General features: G+C 41.6%; 1 protein-coding gene across 3 annotated transcripts in view; it reads left to right on the forward strand.

The window, feature by feature from the left end:
* Window positions 1-18708, forward strand: part of slc25a21 (solute carrier family 25 member 21) — an 84365-nt gene that overhangs the window by 54898 nt on the left and 10759 nt on the right. For all 3 annotated transcript variants that reach the window (XM_079369206.1, XM_079369207.1, XM_079369208.1), the window contains 2 exons: window positions 2140-2188; window positions 13285-13368. In XM_079369206.1, the coding sequence (XP_079225332.1) occupies window positions 2140-2188; window positions 13285-13368 (133 nt within the window). The remainder of the gene's footprint in view (window positions 1-2139; window positions 2189-13284; window positions 13369-18708) is intronic.

Raw genomic sequence — 18708 nt, forward strand, 5'->3', positions numbered from 1 at the left:
GTGTAACGCTCAGAGGTGGGATGGCGGGCCGAAGCCGTTCTTCCTGAGTCACCATCGGAGGTAGTAACAGAGTCGTAAAGTGGGGAGACGGTGGTAGTGTATCATGTATGAGCACAGTGGGACACCAATACACAGAGCTGCTGTAGAATCACACTCCACTGTGAAGGGCTGCAGTCGGATTTAAGAGTTCCACTTAAGAGCACAAACACTTGACTTGGTTAGTTGGAGATAACCGTCAACCAAGTTTTCATCAGTCAGTGTCATGAAAAAAAAAACCCTTGTCTGTTTTCTTTAAGTTTGTTTAAGATATAAATCAAAGCAGGAGGAAATATGTTGAAAACTTTTTTTTTTTTGACATGGCTTCAGACATCTGCTCACTTTTTCCTTGTACTTTTGAAAACTGAAATCTTTCCCAGTCTGCAAATTTGAAAAACTCTCACCTTACATATAAAAGCAAACATCTTGGATGTCTGTCAAACTGCTGCTGTTACTTCAAATATGGAACATATTGAGTTGAACTGATCATATTTACGTCCTTTATGTCTCGTACTGCTTCGGTGCAGAGTGCTGTTTGCTCGCCATTGTGCTGCCATTAAAGACTTACTGTTGGACAAATAACTGGATGTTTTCTAAATGTTGCTCAAGCTGGACCGTCCTCTTAGATTGTTCAAACTGGGGAGATTATCTTGGTGACAATGAAAACACAGTGTAAGTCTGCACAGGGATCTATTGTTGTTTTATAGCTTGGAGAACAGTTTTCATTTCTGTTCCTAACAAAGCAGGAGTTGCACTTCATTTCAACTGTGTTCATGTGTGTTGCGTTTGAGACCAATAGTAAAAGGAGTTTTTCATTTCCCAGACTTCTCTCTCTCTCCCCCCTCCGACGTCACATGTTGGAGCTTGTTCGCTCACGCAGCCTCCTAGTGTTTGCACAGGCTGATCGAGCAGGCAGGTTTGGTTTTATCGTGTAATCTGATTACCTGCTGAAAGATGTGCTGCTCCTCATTGTCAGTGCCAGCCCTCTTATCAGTTGGGCCACAAAAAAAGGAGGCTTCATTGCATGCCTGTTTACCTCAGCGATGCAGTTTCTTTACAGCCACAGTCGGATGAACAGATCTGCGACACGTTGGGTTCAGTTCGACTCTTGTCCACCAGCAGCTCGCCTCACTGGTTCTTATTTCTCCAACGTTCAGATGCAACTGTAGACTTTTTTTCTGTGGTATTTCATTTGATGATTACTTCCCTGGAAAAACCCCAGAAGACACATTCTTTTATAGACAATATGTTTAATTGTGCACATTAGAGAAGTCCATATTGCACAACAGCTGTGTACACAAACAGTGGAATCTGCAGGGGAAGCCCTCGGAGCAGCAGTAAAGGGATGCAGTGAGAATTGTGAGTTCAAAAAAAGAAAGAAGAAAAAAAAACAAAAAAGGACCTGATTGAGTCAGAGGGCCTCCGTGCCAAAGCGGTGGCTTTTTAAACACAGATGCACATAGTTAGCGTGTGTGTGAAACCTCAGAGTCCCTCGCTGATCACGCGGCTGCATTGATTCTCCAGCTGCTGGCCAAAGACCTGGCTTTGCATGCTCGGTGGCTTCAGCCCTCCAAAATGACAACAATTTGACAGGAATTTAGGAAATAAGTCTGATTGGATAAAGCCTCTTTAACATCAGGGCCAGTGGACTCCAGATGAACATTTGCGTTTTGACAACTTCTGCCATTTTTACCTTCGTTTTTTTTAGTGTTTTATTAACTCCTAAATAAACTGAATTGAATTGGATCTTGTATTCAGACACATGTTCTAATAAAAATTGTTTCAAAAGTCCAAGACTTATTGAGTTGGTGTATGTTAGGCAGTGAAATGTGTTTTTTAGGTTAAAGTCATGCTACCATCTTGTTATAGTTTTGATCTAAATTCATTGGAAAATTCCTATTAGCTATTTCAATCAATTACTAAGTCTCATCCTTTCCCCTTCCATTTATAGTTTATGTTTTGTTTATTGATTGTCGTTTGTTTTTTTGTCAAAGCGTCTTTGGGTATTTAAAAAAACAAATGTATTATTATTCACCTAAAGGAGTTTCACCTTAACGTCGGTGGTTCCTGGAGTCGCTAATCTGAACTGTTTGTGCCTTTCAGGTCTGGTGGAGATCTGTTTGATGCATCCTCTCGATGTGGTGAAGACGAGGTAAGCTGCTCGTTGAATCTCACACTCGTCTAACTTCAGCTGAAGGGTATAAAGGCTGTCTGACAGTAAGGTCATATTTACTCCGCATCTGCTTTGAATCCTCTGCCAGGAGCCTGAGCCATATTGTGGAATATGAAATGCATTATTTAATCCCCACAAATTAATAAGAGCAGATGGTTTAAATGTCTGCAAAGGATTTTTAACCTAATTTAATAAACAAAGGGGTTCCTTTAAATTGGATTTTTCTTAAAGCGTGGGTTATTTAATGGCTTATTTTCTGACACTATCTCCTGTTTGTGCGTTATGCAAGAGTGGCAGCCGTCCGGAGCGGCAGAGTGATCAGGAACCTCACACCACAGTGTCCCAGCCGGCCATAAACAGGTCGTGGGCTACTACTAAAGCTTTATAGTCCTTCACAGGCCCAGCCAAGACCTCTGGCTTCATTTTCACCCCCCCCCCCCCTGCCCCTTACCCCTTACCTGTCAGTAAATCGTGCTGCCTTTTCTGTCATTTACGGCAGCAGTTTCTTGGTGAATAAATTGCTCGGTGTGCCTTTTTAAAAGAACGAGATGTTTGCACTTTGAAGGCAGTGCCACCGTCAGAACACAGGGAGGCAAACGCAGGGGATAAAAGCCCGGGGGTGAGCAGTGTGGTATTAGTCGATATTCGATACTTTGAAGGCACAAAGTGTGATTTATGCCCACGTGTAGAAGCTTAAAGGAGTTTATTAGGAGTTTGTCTTGAGCCCTGCCTGTCCGTCCTCACACAGGGTCAGGGTTAAAAGTGCACCCACTGTTTTCTTTGTAATGCTCTTCCTTAAAGAGTGCTAAAATGTGCTCTAAAAGTGGACAGGTTTATCTGTTTTTAGTCTCTGTTTGTGTCGCCATGTGTTGATGTTGATGTGTGCTCTGTTTCCCTGAGAAATGGTTTGAGTAAATGGATTCTTTTTGGTCTTTTCTGTATGTTCTCCTCCATAACGAAATGCCAGTTCTCTTTGATATGGAGATTTTAGACTGTCTTCTTGTAACGACAGGTAAGCTGTTTTTTTTGTTTTTGTTTTTTTTTCAATGACAGAAATACACCCTGAAAAAACACAATGACTGCATAAATAAGCAAGAAAACTACTTCTCACACTTTACACATGAATTCATAAAGCTTGCATACAGACCAGCTAATTGGGACACCGAGGAGGCTGAAATCTATTAGCAGGAACCTTGGAGCCAAGAGTCAGACACAGACACACCTCCACCGGGCTTCTCTCTCTCTCTCTCTCTCTCTCTCTCTCTCTCTCTCTCTCTCTCTCTCTCTTTCTCCCTCTCTCTCTCTCTCTCTCTCTCTCTCTGTCAGGTATGGCTCTTATTAGCCACTGGCTCCAGCTTTAATGTCCACTGGTTCAAATTGAACAGCAACTGGAGTAAATTTACTTTTTTCCACCAACTCAAAATCAAAGGGATTTTTTTTTCTCTTTGTTTCTCCCCTGTTTGCCTTTTTTTTTTTTTCCTGGCAAGGTAAATGTGACTAAATGTGTACCTGCCTGGGAGCTGATGTTTACCCACTTTCCAAATGAGGGTTTATCTTTCTCGGGGTGCTGTGTTGCAGATTTGTTTAGACCAGCTGAAAAAGTTGGTGGAGAAACAGTTCTCCTGAAGCAAAGTCTAGCTGCTGTAATTTAAAAAAAAAGAAGGAATTTGTGAAACAAAGTGATTCATCCTTCAACACGACTGCTTCGGCATGATGATGAATGAAAAGGTGCTTCCCAGCAGTTGAGAAAATGTGTGACAGGAATTCCTGTGAGATTGATAGCACAACATCTCGACTGCTGAGAGGCAGAGAACGTAAGTCCATCATGATAAAAATCTTTATGTCAGAAATCTGTGAAAAAAAAAAGTTAATGGCAGCAAAGTACTTCTTAATAGAAATGAGACGTGAAAGTCTTGTCAGGTGATTCACGGTGTTTCTTTTTTTCCTTTGTTGTTACACTTTCACTCCCCGTTGTGTCGCTCGCTGACCAGTCGAGCCGTGACCCTTGTTACTCCCCTTTGCTAACAAGTCCATCTATCTTACATCTGAGGGAGTCCTGCAGAGCAAACCTTCCCTCACGTCGACTAACTACCACTTTTATCGTTATAAAAGACTTGAATGTGCATACATTTGTTAGTGGCCAGTTTCAAATTAGCACATGAATGCATTGCATGTGGTGTTCAAAGGGTTACCGTCTTTTTAGGACTCCCAATACAGGAAAATGGCCTTTTAATTAGACTGCAGTGATAAATCAAGAAGTAGTGAACGACTTAATTATTTCCTAACTGTTTAAACTATTTTAATTAGAAGATAAAAATATCTTTTTTTTTCCTGCATTCCCTTCTCTCTTTGTCTTTCAGTGAGGGACATTCAAGTCTTGGCAATTTGCTTACAAAAATTTACATTTTTCAATATTTCAGACATTATCTCTCTATTTCAAAAACAAAATTGTCATTCGTTTCGGCTCTTTATACTTAAAAGTATTAGCTGTAGAGTGAATGGCCTCAGGGAATTTAAATATCTACTTCTCCAGTGATTTTTTTTTGTGTCTGAATAAATATGGCCGGACATGATCTGACAAAGAAAACCTTGTTGGAAACACGACTGGCAGAGAGCAATAAACAGAGGAGAGTTGAGCCCTGATTAGTTTGTTATGAACTGATCTTCAACGATGATATTTCTTTTATAAATAATCCAATAACAAAATCAGAAAAAAAAGTGTGCATTGTAATTATAATACTAAACTGTGAATGTAGCATGCTTCACAGAAAGTCAACGCTCCCCCTGACCCCCTCCATCGGTATGCGCAGGAATGTGAGGGTGAAGACGGAGGGTGCGACGCAGCGTTTGGAGGGAGGGCACTCGTCAGTTTCAGCAGAGAGAGACAGTGGGACCGGAGTTACAGCTTTTCATTAACCTGGAAACCACCTAGTTACATGGTTCATGGGCTGGTCTCAGCTCACTTGGAGGTAACAAAGGGTGTCGGGCGGCACTTTCTGCAGGGGGCTGTGTGCTCGGGGCAGCCCATCTGACTCTGATCAGGTTCTCCCTCTCATTAGAGAGTCGCACTGAGCCTGTGTTTCCCTTCATGTCGAGATCCTGTTTCAAGGAGCTCCACCCTTACGCACATGTATCTGAAAGCAGCTTCCCATCACCCCCTTTCACTTCCGCTAAAAAAATGAAAGCCCCGCCTTCCTCATGTTTGCGTCCTCCCCCATCAAGTCCTCCTGTCATCGTGAACTTCCTGAAGTTTTCATGGTGTGCAAGTGATTGGATGCGTTGGACTTTATGAGTTTTTTTTTTTTGGTGTGTAATAACTCTTGACGGTGCCGCTCCTCCTCTTCCTGACTGACTTTCTTTCCCATTCTTGGCCCTCCTCTTTTCCTTTGCATTTCACTGTTTTATCTCTCTCAGATAATGTTGTATTTGAGGATTATGAATTCACTGCCTAATTACTGTAGGCTGACCACAAAAGAAAAAAAAACCCATACACAATTCATTGGGTATATTACCAATGGTAATAGCAGCATGTAAAACCTCTGCTCACATCTTTCAGCAGAGTGACAAAACAAAGTTCTTGAGCTATTTATACCATGACACCTGTTGTCTCTGGCCAATCAGTGAAGATTGCTGCAATAAGTGTCACCTTTGGTCCACGTGGAGTCAATTTACCTTTGGCTAAATCAAACTCAATGTAATTAATCAAAACCTACTCATTCAATTTCATCCTCATGACTGGAAACATCAAATATGAATATTAAGGATAAGGATAAACGTCATTGATCCCTCAGTGGGGGAAATGTAGGAAAACAGAAACAGTAACGAGGGGGTTGGAGCAGCCACCCATGTTATGTTTGGAAAGACAAACATAACTTGTTGAACTGACAAATGAACAAAATAAAGACTTTGACAGCTTAACTTCAGAGGACATTTCTCAAATGAATCAATAATACTTTACTACAATAATACTACAATGCTGCTTTAAGCTCTTGTCACTGACATTCACACACTGATCAAATTCACACATTGATGAACATACCTGGAGGCAACCGCCACAATGTTGACCCGGCCTCTTCTTTAGTAGAAATGTACCAGAATATAATGTAACGGCAATAGCAATGGTAATTGCAATGGCAGCTACTTTAATTTGGATCTTTTTTTTTCTTCTTTTTTTTTTTATTTGTAGTTTGTTGAGTGATTATGTAATATTTTCAGCTAATTCTCATTGTTCATGTGTTCTTGAAGCTTTGTATCCAATGATGCAATTCTTTAAATTGATTGTATGACATGGCTGACAGAATCCTTGCAAACCACGGAGTAAAAGCTGATTAGAAAAACCTGGTGCTTGTGGTCCCACTGAGGGGGCTTGAAAGTGATCTTTGATGAGTTCCTTGACAGATGACGTCCAGTCTGTGAGGGCAAAACATGAGAGGCCGAGGCCGAGGCCGAGGATGGCCCAAAGGCTTCACCCCCTCTCCTCCCTCCGCCCTCCTTCCACCTCCACCTCCGTTTGCCCCCAACTGCTTGGTGAACCTCGGTGCACTTCTGGAGGAATCCCTGACACAACCCTCAAACAGCAGGGCACAAAGCAGCAGCAGCCTGATAGCTGATCTTTGCTTGTAAAGGAGCAGGCAGGTCAGCGGTCGTCAAGCCGGCTCCTAATCCCCCCCGGCGCTGTGAGACTGCAGGGCAAGACTTTACTCCCAGTGTAAATCCAAACACATGCTGCATGCAGGCTGCACCAAGCTCCATGTGTGCGTCGCTTCCAGTGCTGATGCTTGATTAAGAGTGAGCTCCGTGGGTAAAGAAGGGAGCATGTGAGCGTAGCACAGCACCTCCTGGAACTCCTTGTGCAACATGTGCAAGATAGAAAATAACCGTCCATTTAAAAAACAAAAGACTTGGATTTAGTTTGGTTCTTTTGTGACTTTATTTGAGAAAAGGGGGATAGGGGGACGTGGATAGAGCAGGAAGTCAGGGGGAGAAAGTGGGGAATTACCTGCAGGAAAAGAGCCCATGGTTGGATCTGGACTGCCAGTTTGAGCCTCTGTACATGGGGTGTGAAAACAAACAGCTCGGCCTCCTCTTCAAATCAAGATTCTAGTCATCAGTCACAAACTCCCAAGTCAACCCTTGGTTATTACTGAAGAACCCAAATGTTGGCTATAGATCCAAGATCTCTTCAGTGTGGGCATCCTGTTGATCCTAGCTGTATGTATTGCATATACCATGTAGCGTTTTTCAGTTCGTATTCCTGCAAAATAATTGGAAAGCACTCTTTGGAAAGATAACCCATTGATTAGAATGTAGCCAGTCGTATCCACACCTGAATGACTGTGATATAACCAGCAGTGGCCAATGGATTAATACATTCGAGAGTTCACCTATAGATAGAGAAAGCCATAAAGCGCAGATGTGCATGTCAGTGTGTATGTCATACTGGAGCACCTGTAATCATTATCAGTGAAGGGGTTCACATTCCAGTCCACTAATTACAGAGTGGAGACATTGTGTGCTTTGATTTCACTAGACCCTGACTGTGCTGCAACCACAGTGCCGCCCCCCTGCTGCCCAATCTTACTCTTTCTTTTGACTTTCAAAAACACACATGCATTTCTGCATATCCATTATCCTACCTCCATCAACACTTTACAACCTCGAACAAGGAAGTACTTGTTGTTGAAAGTGAGTTGAGTTGTAATGTCTTCACCCAATTTAGCTTGGACGTTTAAGTTGAAGAGTAAACGTGCTTTAGCAAATCCTTGGCAGTTTTAAAATTGATTTTCTACTTGACCTACCCTTTGTTGATGAAGATGTGGTAATCTGTGCAGAGACTGAAGGTCAAACAGACAGTTAAGTGCTCTGCATGGTCCCCGTGCCAATCTGTGCAGTTGAGTTCAGCCTCTCAAAAGCACTTATTAGTGCATAGTTTCACAAGTTAAGCTGTTGTCCTCGTGGGTGTTGCTAGCGCCATTACTCGCCAAAATGTGTTGTATGAACATGAACAGAAGGCACACAATTAAGCCATCATTGTAACCACATTCTTATCTTCATAAAGTACATTGGCTGACTGGCTTCTGCTATTTTCCAGGAATGCGGAAGCAACTGTGATCGACTGACAACCTTGCCAATCCTCAATATGACACGCACATGTTTAGATTACACGTGTTAACCCCTGAGTGACGGAAGAGACAGTCTGCAGTTTCAGTTGATTGGATGCACAGAGATCACAACAGTTGTGTGAAGAAATGTCACTACCCCTTCCCACTCAAAAAACACAAGGGGTGCTGGCAGGAGAAACTGTGAATTAAGTCTTTTTTAGGGTTTTTGTGCAAGTGTGTGCAAGGCTGTTGACTCAGATCCCTCTTGAGCCATGAATGGTTGTGCAACGGCTTTTCCACACTCTGCCAAACACTCTGTTTTATTTAGAACTAAAAGATATAATGTCTTTATAAGGCTAACACCAAAACACATGAAGTTACTCATGTTTTTTACAGAATTAAGAATACAGACGAGAGCTGAAATTGCCCATTTTAAAGCATCTGTAAAACCTAATTTGTTTCCAGCAGCAGTGGGGGTTTTTTTGGCTTCTAAAATGGAGTTGTAAGTCTTGGTCTCTCAAAACTGGGCAAAGAAAAGATGGTGTAGTGTCGTAATACTTAATCTCGGGTTTCTCTCTGGCAGTTGTCTCAAGTCTGGACTTCACTTTGTTATGTTTCCTGCTGTCAGGGGAGTCTCCAAAATCCAGCAGCATCCCCTCACATCAAAGTAACTATAACTGTCGTGGACGGGGACGAGTCTATCACCAGGTAGTCCTGACCTCTCTTACACGGCATGCTGTCCTTTTATCGCGGCTTCTTTCCAGCTTTGGATTGGGTCTTTCTACTGTTTTGAAATTGTGAATCAGTCCTATTCATTCATGTCAGACAAACGTCCTATATGAAGTACCTGCAGGCCAGTAAGTTTTTATGTTACTTTATATCTATTATACAGTTTTATATGTATACTGTAATTAAAATTAATGCTCAAACATTAGCACCATAATTTCCCTTAACAGTGTTTGGCAGAGGTTAAGAGACCCCAGTTTAAACACCCAAGAAATCCTTTCAGTTACGCAACCGCTTACTGGAAATGTCGACAAGACTTTTTCCACCTATCTTCTCCACTTCAGCATTAGTGGCTTTCTAAATTACTTCAGTCCACCCCAACATATGAGGTGATCTGTCAGTCAACCAGAAGTCTGTAATGCTCTAAACGTTTGAGTCTCGCTCGCTCTTTTCCCTGGGCCTGCCTACCCTGTCCTCTTGCTGTTTTATGCAGCTCTTTTCCTGCTCTTTCACGCAAACACAGTCTGATCTTGGGTCACAGAGGTCAAAGTATATGATCAGACATCTGGACTAGTCCCAACATCACCATAGGGAATCAGAGGAGTTAGTTTTATCGGCGTTTGAAAGAGAAGTCTATAGTGGCCGACGGATGTCATAGCCCTTTTAACCACCAGAGATGCGTTTTAATCTTTAACCACATCAAAACGTGCTTCCTAACCTCGACTCTGTTTAGTTGGGTTTGTGGTGCTCGTGGAACCCAACCTGGCCTGGATACAGATCAAGCCTTGGCACCCTGCGGTGTCATAGCGCCAAAGGTTTATCACTTCCCCTTTGCTCCCATCTCGCATCTTCTTCCTTGGATTTTACTTTCCTATTCCTCTCTCCAAAGGTCTGTCTTTATTGGCCTCCTCCTGCTACGTTAAAATGCTTTTTCCTTGAAGTGTTGTCGTAGATTCATCCGATCAAAACTTTGTATTCCTTGTTTGTTTTTTTCTTTTAGCAGGATGAGGGACTTTTTAGATAGTTACTCTATTGGATTGAAGGAGTTGTTTTTTTTCTTCAAAGTTAATGACAATAAACAAAATAGGAGCAAGAAATCAACACAAATATTGGGTTGTACCCTATTAAACACAACAAGAAGCATGTTCAATGCTACTATGAAAGATTTCAAATGTTCTACTCTTTGTTACTGTTCATTCATGAAACAAACTTTTAGTCAGTGACTTTTCAAAACTAAAGCCACTGGATCCAAAGGGGAACCTTTCATTTTTGGTCATACTGCTCTACTCTGAAGAACGACAGAATGGCTTAAGTCACCATTGGCCACATTAGCCATGTTGGACCAATAGGTCGGAAAAGTGCTCTTAAAGTCATGTACCAATGCAATGGCCTTCTACCATCTTTATGATCCTGCTCATTAAAATTAATCGTCAGGCTGTAAAAGAAGATTTCCCCTTAATGTTGCCCTCTGGATTGTCTTCTGCGCTTCACATCTTACATGAGAAATTGCGGTTCTTTCATCCTTTTCCCCCCTTGGTGATTCAGTTCTGCTTCTTCTTAAATCATATATTTTGTCTGCTTTTTTTTTGTCTAAGCATTCCTGGAGGAGAGGCATGAATAGATCAAGACTCTCAGTGTAGCAACCAGTCCAAATACACAGCAACACACATAAATCATAGTGTTCATACTTGGAGAAACTTGCCCTGTCTGATATATCGCTATTTAATAGATAGCATAAGATAACTACCCGTTGTAGATTAGGCCATTACATCTCTATATTGGGTTGTATGTCAATCTGTCTAAATGGCTTTAAATAAGATTTCACCTCAGCCTAATTAGACCTTAAATCTTAAAATAAGCAAGTCATCAAAATGGTTCTATGTTCCCTTGAGGAAATGCTCTTCATTTAATAGAGCATATTTTTAAGAGATCTCCTGAAAGCATGGCCTGCCTCTTTCAAAAGAAAACCCAACTAGCCTCCGCCTTTTGATCAACCACAAAAAAACGTTACCCCCTTCCACAGGTATTTTTTAACACCATCATTAATGAGCTTCACCTTAACATCTTGTCCTCTAAGAGGTGACAGCCCGTCTTGTTGGTCCACAGTATGAGCCCATTACCACAGGGGTCTGCGAGCGAACACGGCCTTGCAGGGCCCTCAAACACTGCATTTGTGTCTATAAAAATACAAAGAATGGGGCTCTTGCCTGCCACACGGCCCTCATTTACCTTTTTGACTCCTTTGTGAACGCCTAGAATTTGTACTTTTATTGGCTCTTGAGGTCAGGTGGACTTGGTCCTCAGAATTATTTACCCCAGAGTGCTAGTCTGGTTCACAAAAGCACCGACTTGCCCTCGCCTTCACCCTCACCTGTGCCGCCTCTGGGCCAGTAAAGCTCAAACACTAGTAGAGAAAACGGAAAGGAAGGGAAGAAGGGGGTACTCTTGATGAACTCGCAGATCTCATCACCTCAGAGTAGACTGAATCTTCACTTGCTCTTGCCAATGATTGAGGAAGATGCTCTGAGCGGTAGGTTTTTAAGAAGCCCAAGGGTTTTCCTTGGCTCTTCTGTCAGCAGAGTTTACGATCCACATGGCTGATTTCCAAGGCCATGAGTCTGCTAGAGCCAAGGAGACTACCTTTTGCTCTTCCACCAGTATCTAGTCATTGAGGTCTGCGAAAACTGCAGAAACTAGATCTTTTTGTCTGTATAAACTGTCTAAAAAAGGACATTAAACTTGAATGGCTCTGAGTCCCATTTTCCCCTGTTGATCGCTATGAAGAGAAATGTTAGCTGCTTCCTAGCCAGAGGCCTGACAGTTCCCCTGCTGCCACAACTTCTTCACGTCCTCCCTATTATCTCCCACTCCCTGGGCCTTGCTGTTTGGTCCCTGTCTTTTAATGGCAGGGTAGGAGAGGGCCATAAGGAAATGAGGTGACCCCGGGGTCACAAGTAGAGTCAGAAGGTTGGAACCGGACCACGGTCCTGCCAACCACATTCTCAGGGCATGTTCACATTGAGGCAGGCTAGCCAAAGGAGATGTCGGGAGAGGGTCCCTTCCATCCTTGACCTCAGTATCATATGCTTTTAATTAAGCCAGATTTGAATATGTTTACAAGCCCCAGTAGTCTTAAATCTTCCAGGTCTTTGGCCCCTTTCCGTACCCCATATTCCACTATCCCCTTATGCCTGAAGTCATTCTGTTTCTTCTTCTCTTTAATATGGTGTCAGACATCTATTTATTACACTGTTTTAACTGGTTTTCAGGTACGGGTTACAAGCTACTTGGGAATCCACCAAATAGGATTTGAGGGACACCCTGCTAAGATGTTAATCTGTTAGCGATATGAAAGGCCGCTCACCCCACTAAACCCCCCCCTCTACTGGAACCCGGGGGCCTTTTATGGCCCCATCAGGCACCCGCATGGACGACTTACTGCTGACCTTGTGACCTGGCAGTTGAAGCCATATGAGGAGGGAATCTTTCTCTTGTCTCGTTTTCTCATACTCTCTTTCCTTCTGCCTCTTTTGCTGCATCGAAAATCACTTGTTTTTTTTATAGGCAGAAAAAAAAATCTCAAGTATTCATCAACCAAATATGAATTATACTTTCAATCATTGTTTTTAGTTTAATAATATGTACCGTCATTGAACACAGGATTTATGTCAACGCTGTTTGTCAGTATATTATGAGAGATGTTCTTATCTTTTCAGAACCTGAAACTCTTTAGTTCTATAGGCACCTTTTTATATTTCAACCTATATCGTGTAAAAGATTTACACGAAGCCCGCTGGCCTTTATTAGGGAGGTACCAGCATGTTTGCTATACAACAAAAAGTTCTTTGACTTTTGCTCCATCATATTAAAAATTTACACGTAACTCAAGAGCTGTTACAATTGGCTTACTAGCATGTAAGCAGTCAGAAAGCTTGCTCCAAAAGGCCCTGTCCCAGGAAGTTGGGTGGCTAATTGGATCGGTTGGGTTAAATAAATGTTTGAGTTCTCCCCTGCACGGGGGGGACCTGGTTGTGGGAGCCTCTCATCATAAGAAGAGGAGGAAAAAACAGGATGAAAGAGAGGGGAGGGAAATGAGCTCATTTATGATGAGCTCAGGTTTGTTGGAAGTGTATTTTACACACAGGTGTTAAAGACAATGAGGAGAACAAAAAACTACATTAACCAATATCAATGCAAAATAAATCAAGCTGTTGTGTGTTATTTCTTATATAAACTTTGTCCTTGCAGGTTCCAGATCCAGAGAGGCACCAGTGACCCAACAAGCTACAAGAGCCTGGGTGATTGTTTTCGGACCGTCTTCCGCAATGAGGGGTAGGTTTTCTAAAGCAGTGGGCTAAACTAAAGGCCAAAATAACTGATCATGAGTTTGCCATACCTTTTCTTCCAAGCAAGCAGAGTATGAAGTGGGCATTACATTTATGCAATAAATTAATCAAAAATGCTGAAATATCGTTCGATGAACCTTAACCCTATTCATTCACACAAATAAAAACATACAGCATTTTAACAAGAACAACTTTGATAAATACTTGTTTAAATAGTTTGTTGTGCTCTGACAATGACAGGTCAACTATTAATTATTCTATTTTTAATTAATAGTTGGCAAAGTTGTTTTAATTAAACAATATATAACCTCTATCTCTTTGGTAAAAAAGATATCATTAATTGTGGTCTTAATTTTAATGCTTACAATGAGGTTGGCAAAAAAATTAATCAGAATATGTTGAAGGTTCAAAAGCCTTTTAAGCTACAGATGTGTATGTCAGCAGCCTTCATGAGTATGTAGCAGCAAGCCTTCTCATCATTGTACCTCATTTTGGATTAGACATGTTTGTTTTTTGGGCGGGATTAAAAGTAAGAACTTTCAAACTAACAGTAGAAAGTCACAGCACCACTCTCCCTTCCTCCTCTGCCTGCCAGTGACAGGACTGTGAGACAGTGCAGGTGTCGGAGAAAGTGGTTACCACTCGCTCTGTTTACGGCGAGTCGACAGCTTTACAGCGGATATAAAGTTGATCTGCTGCGAGGTGTGAGCGAGCACACGTCGAGAGGCCTGCTAGTGACGGTTGGTTGTGGTGTGCTGGTTGTAGCTCAGCAGACACAGCGATCCTGCTACAGTAGCTGTGCCCTCTTCACCCCACACACACACACACACACACACACACACACGCACACACACACACACACACAGTCTAACAGAGTGAAATGTAATACCTTTGTGCCTGCATGCTTTGTGGGTGTGTCCTTAGGGAGGAGGTCTGCATGCACTTCCAAAGAAGTCTTTGACACAATAAAAAGTTTGCCAAATTACACAGCATTTACACCTGAGAGTTGTTTAATTAAGAGCTTTCCAGATAACGCCGTTGTATGTGTTGGAGTGCCCCAGACAGAAGATCCACTTCCTCATTGACCAAGTATAACTGACAGTATATGTTAGCTGCGGCTGTAATTATTCCCTGGTAGCACATCCCAGGTTACCTCCAGGTCAAACCACTTAGTTAGAACTTGTACAAATAGTCTTGGGCTCCATTGTTTTAGAGTTATTATTAAAAATAAACATCTCCTGTCAGCTGATGGCAGGGCAGAGCCAACACCAGGACTCATTTTCTTTCTGAGGCGATGATGGAGGAAACCTGAGCTCTCAGCCTGAGCTCTGTGATTAAATTAAAGAAAAACATGGAAATGTGCTCATGTACTTTATGACACCATCTTTAAGGTCTAGACACATAAACCATCCCTGAAAACTTTACCCATTACATCTAGATTCATTTTGAGTACTTGTTGCATTGTGGATGTATTTGATAAAAAAACTCAAAAAACATAGTAAAAAGGCTATTATATATTCTGAATAAAACACATTTTATTAAAATATTTTAAATGAATGATGTGCTATATATATATATATAAATTCATGGCATATATTTGGCATTAAGCCTGGTATGAAATCATGTAGCAGCCCGGTAAAGTGTGTGAAAGTGCGAATTCTGCTCACCAACACTCGGTTGGTGTATTTCCCTACATGCCACTCTCCTTTTTGTGCCTGAGTGTGCAGACGTGTGAGCATGTGTTAAGTGTTTCCGTCTGGAGGGAAACAAAAAGTCTCTATTTCTTACCACTGTGGTATCTATAGGTTAGTTGGAGACCCAGAGCACTGCCATAAGAATATTATAAAAGCACGATGGTGTTTGTGCAGTAGATTGGAGAATGATGCCTGGAAGTAGAGCATGTTTAGTAGGGGGGTGGGGATCCAGCTGGGACCACCCGGGATAAAAATATCTAAATTCAAGGAAGTGCAGATAAACATGTCCACCAGATTACACATGTTAAAGGCAGTGAATCAGGCATGGTTTGTATGAAGCAAATCTTAAAGCAAGTTTTTTGACTTTTTGATTTTAAGAAACATGTTATTCACGCTTTGTCTGGATGGACATGTAGTCTATTCACCTCTGTTTTTTTTAGCAAGATGTAACACGTTGATTAGTGAGCTCCAGAGGGTTTTTCAGACGTTTTCTTTCATCTCCTGTTGACAGTTGTTTCGCCCCTTTTTTTCACTCTTATTGCTTATCTCAGCGAACCAGATGCTGGCTTTGGTTTAATTTTAACAGACACAGATGTTTGTCCTTTCATAAAACTGTCAACGAGAAAGTAAACAAACATGTTTTCCAAAATGTCAAACTATTCTTTGAGAGCATGACTGTTTGATTGAAATTATGAATTGATGAATAAAAGACCCAGTTTGCACATTTAAGTAATGTATGACTTTTCAAAGTGTCATGGTTTACAACTTTATGTGAGGACTCAAAATCGATCAAAATTTTAAAATTATTATCAGCAGTTTTAAGCTAGCGTAAGTTGTTTATTAACCTGATATTTACAAGAACACTGAAAAACATGACTAGAGGCTGTAAGGTGGATTAATGAGAGGAGTTCCCGGCGTGATGACGTTTAATATCTCCGACAACCACTGTAGTCTCAATTAGCCACTTGTTAGCAACCACAGTTTTAAGTTCGCGTAAAAACTTTAAAATTAACAAGTAGGGGTCTTAGCTAGCGTAGTTTATCTCGTTTAACTAAATGCCAACATCTCTGAAGCTTGTGTTAACCACAGAGCTTATTTCAGGTGTGGAACCCATTCACAGTCCACATTGAGTTTGAGAGGATAGATCCCATGGCGCTAACAAACAGTAGTTTGTTATGATGAATGTTTAATTCAGTTTCCTTCATGCATGAAGTAAAGAAATGTATGAATTCTGTTCTTCTGGTTATTCTGCAGTATTATCAGTAGTAATGTCAAGGTTAGAGTAGACACAGGGAAAGTGAAAATATTTGCAGATGAAGCATGCCGGCTGTTTACATGTTAAAATGTTCTCTGGGGTGGCTCATATTTCCCACAGGTTTCCTCGTAGCAGTGCTGTGAAACTTAGCAGGCCTTCGACATACAGTCATTTCACTCAGAGTCAGAATTAGTGCCTGATTAATAATCTCAGCGGGTTCATGTAATCAGTCCTGTGTGTGGTTGTAGTTCTGTCAGTGCCACGCTCCTCTCCAGATGGATGAAGGCTGTTAAAAAAGGAAAGGTTTATGAAAATGAAGGACAAATCGTTCACACACGCACATCCATCCGACCCCTTCTTCCCTCACCTTGCGTTAGGAGGTCATTTGTATGGGAAAGCCAAAAAGGGACTTAGTGTGTACTTTACAATGAAAGTCAAATTAGGATTCAAATGATGGCCACTCGCTAGAAGCCATATTTGTTCTGTAACAAATTTCGCTCCCTCCTCATCACCTGGCGGCTGCCCAGCCTGACCACACCCGGGAAATCTGTGGCCAGTATTTGCATGGACAAAGAGAGCAGAGGGGAGGCTCTTCCGTCTCACTGAAATAACTTATTTACACAAACAATAGGAGAGATGAATTTAAAGAGGGTTCTTCCTCGGCCATAATCCCTTCCTGCAGCATTCTTTATTATGATGATGGCTCGATTGCCCAGAGCCAGTACTGCTCGTGTTACTTCAGCTGTGGGTGAAACAGGTCGGCTCTGTCACCTGATGACAAGTGTTTTGATAATTAGCCGTGGTTCATTGCTGTTTTTGATGCACAGCCGGGCTTCTCAGGGAATCTGTCTAAGTTGAATGTCCTGTCCTCCTTAGGTTATATTATGCCAGCAGCAAAAATATTTACACTTGGACCAAGTCAACCAACATCATCTCTGTTGACATGTAGAGAGTGTTGTCACAACAGGGCTGGTGCCGGCGTTCACAGGATACAGTCGGTCACGCCACATTGTCCTCTTTTTCCACAGAGCTGTTTTCACTATCAATATTCACTCCTTCATACTTTGTCTCTGTGTAACCGGCAGGCTGCCAAGTGAAAGGGGAGGCTCTATTTATAACTGCCATTAGCACATTTATAGACACATGAACTTTTTTTTTGTGCCACTTTTCTGTTGACATTCAGTCAGAATGTGACCATGCTCAATGAAGTTCAGCTTGAGCAGACCATAAATTGCACTTCTGTCCTTTTCCAGGTAAACGAGCACTGGGGGAGAATTGGTGCTTTAAATTAAGTATGTCCAACTCTGCTGTTTCCCCTTTCAGCGAGTTTCTCTTTATCGTCCTCTGCTTGACACTTTACATCCAAAGACAGTGATAGATGATGTTGTGTTTACTGTTCAAAGATTTAGACCTGTTGTACCTGTTTCACTTCGCCCGACTATCCCCTTAAAACAACATTTAGGGTTGAGAGCAGAGATGTCGTTTGCTGCAGCTGGGACAGTTTGATACTTTCAATCATCCGGTGTGACTTTCAGCCAAAGACTCCTTTGGTCCCGATTTTTAGTTGCTAAATTATTTTATATGGTTCAAACTGAAAATAGAAAACATTTCAGTTCAGCACCTGTATCCATGTAATTTGACCTTTTTTTTTAAACAAGTGTGTGTTCCTTTTGTTACTTCTTCCCTGAAGGCGGTGCATTGTCCGTGTTTAATACAGTCTATGGAAAACACAACTTCCTTTCATACATGCCATATTTCCCATGTGTCCCTTGAAGACATGTTTTGAACAGATTGAGGGGAATATCAAGCTGTTGGTTGTTACTAAAAATGACACGTGGCGTAAAATCTGTCATTCTTGGATAATTTTGTTGATTTATTTGAGATGAATTGTTTCCTTAAAAATAAAAGAGATCAGGAAGCCTTTGAAACAGAAGCTCAATAAGACATTTGGGAACATTTAAGGAACACGCAATCACTTTGTCTGTCTGTGTTTTCTCTGTACACGTTAGGGACTTAAACAAGCTAACCAGACTGTCCAGTTACTGTGTAAATATACCTCGAGAAATGGATTGCCTGCAAAATAAAGGCTGTATTAAATGTAGGTAAACACCCGTGTATACATAACTCACTGTATCATTTTGTTATTTTTCCTGCCTACGAGTGTGCTTTAAATCACAGCTGGACATATGATGGAGGAAAGGAAAACTACCAAATTGACTTAAATTATCCAGCTACCGTCTGTAGAAACATCCAGTTTATCAAACGCTGAAATAAACTCTTCAATCATTCCCTCTACAGATCCCTTGAGAGGCTGTCTGCCATGGTTTGTGGTTTGAAAACATACTGTATCTCTGTAGTTATGTTGCCAAACAGCAGC

Source organism: Symphodus melops, assembly GCF_947650265.1.
Source record: "Symphodus melops genome assembly, chromosome: 19".
NCBI classification, from domain to species: Eukaryota; Metazoa; Chordata; class Actinopteri; order Labriformes; family Labridae; genus Symphodus; species Symphodus melops.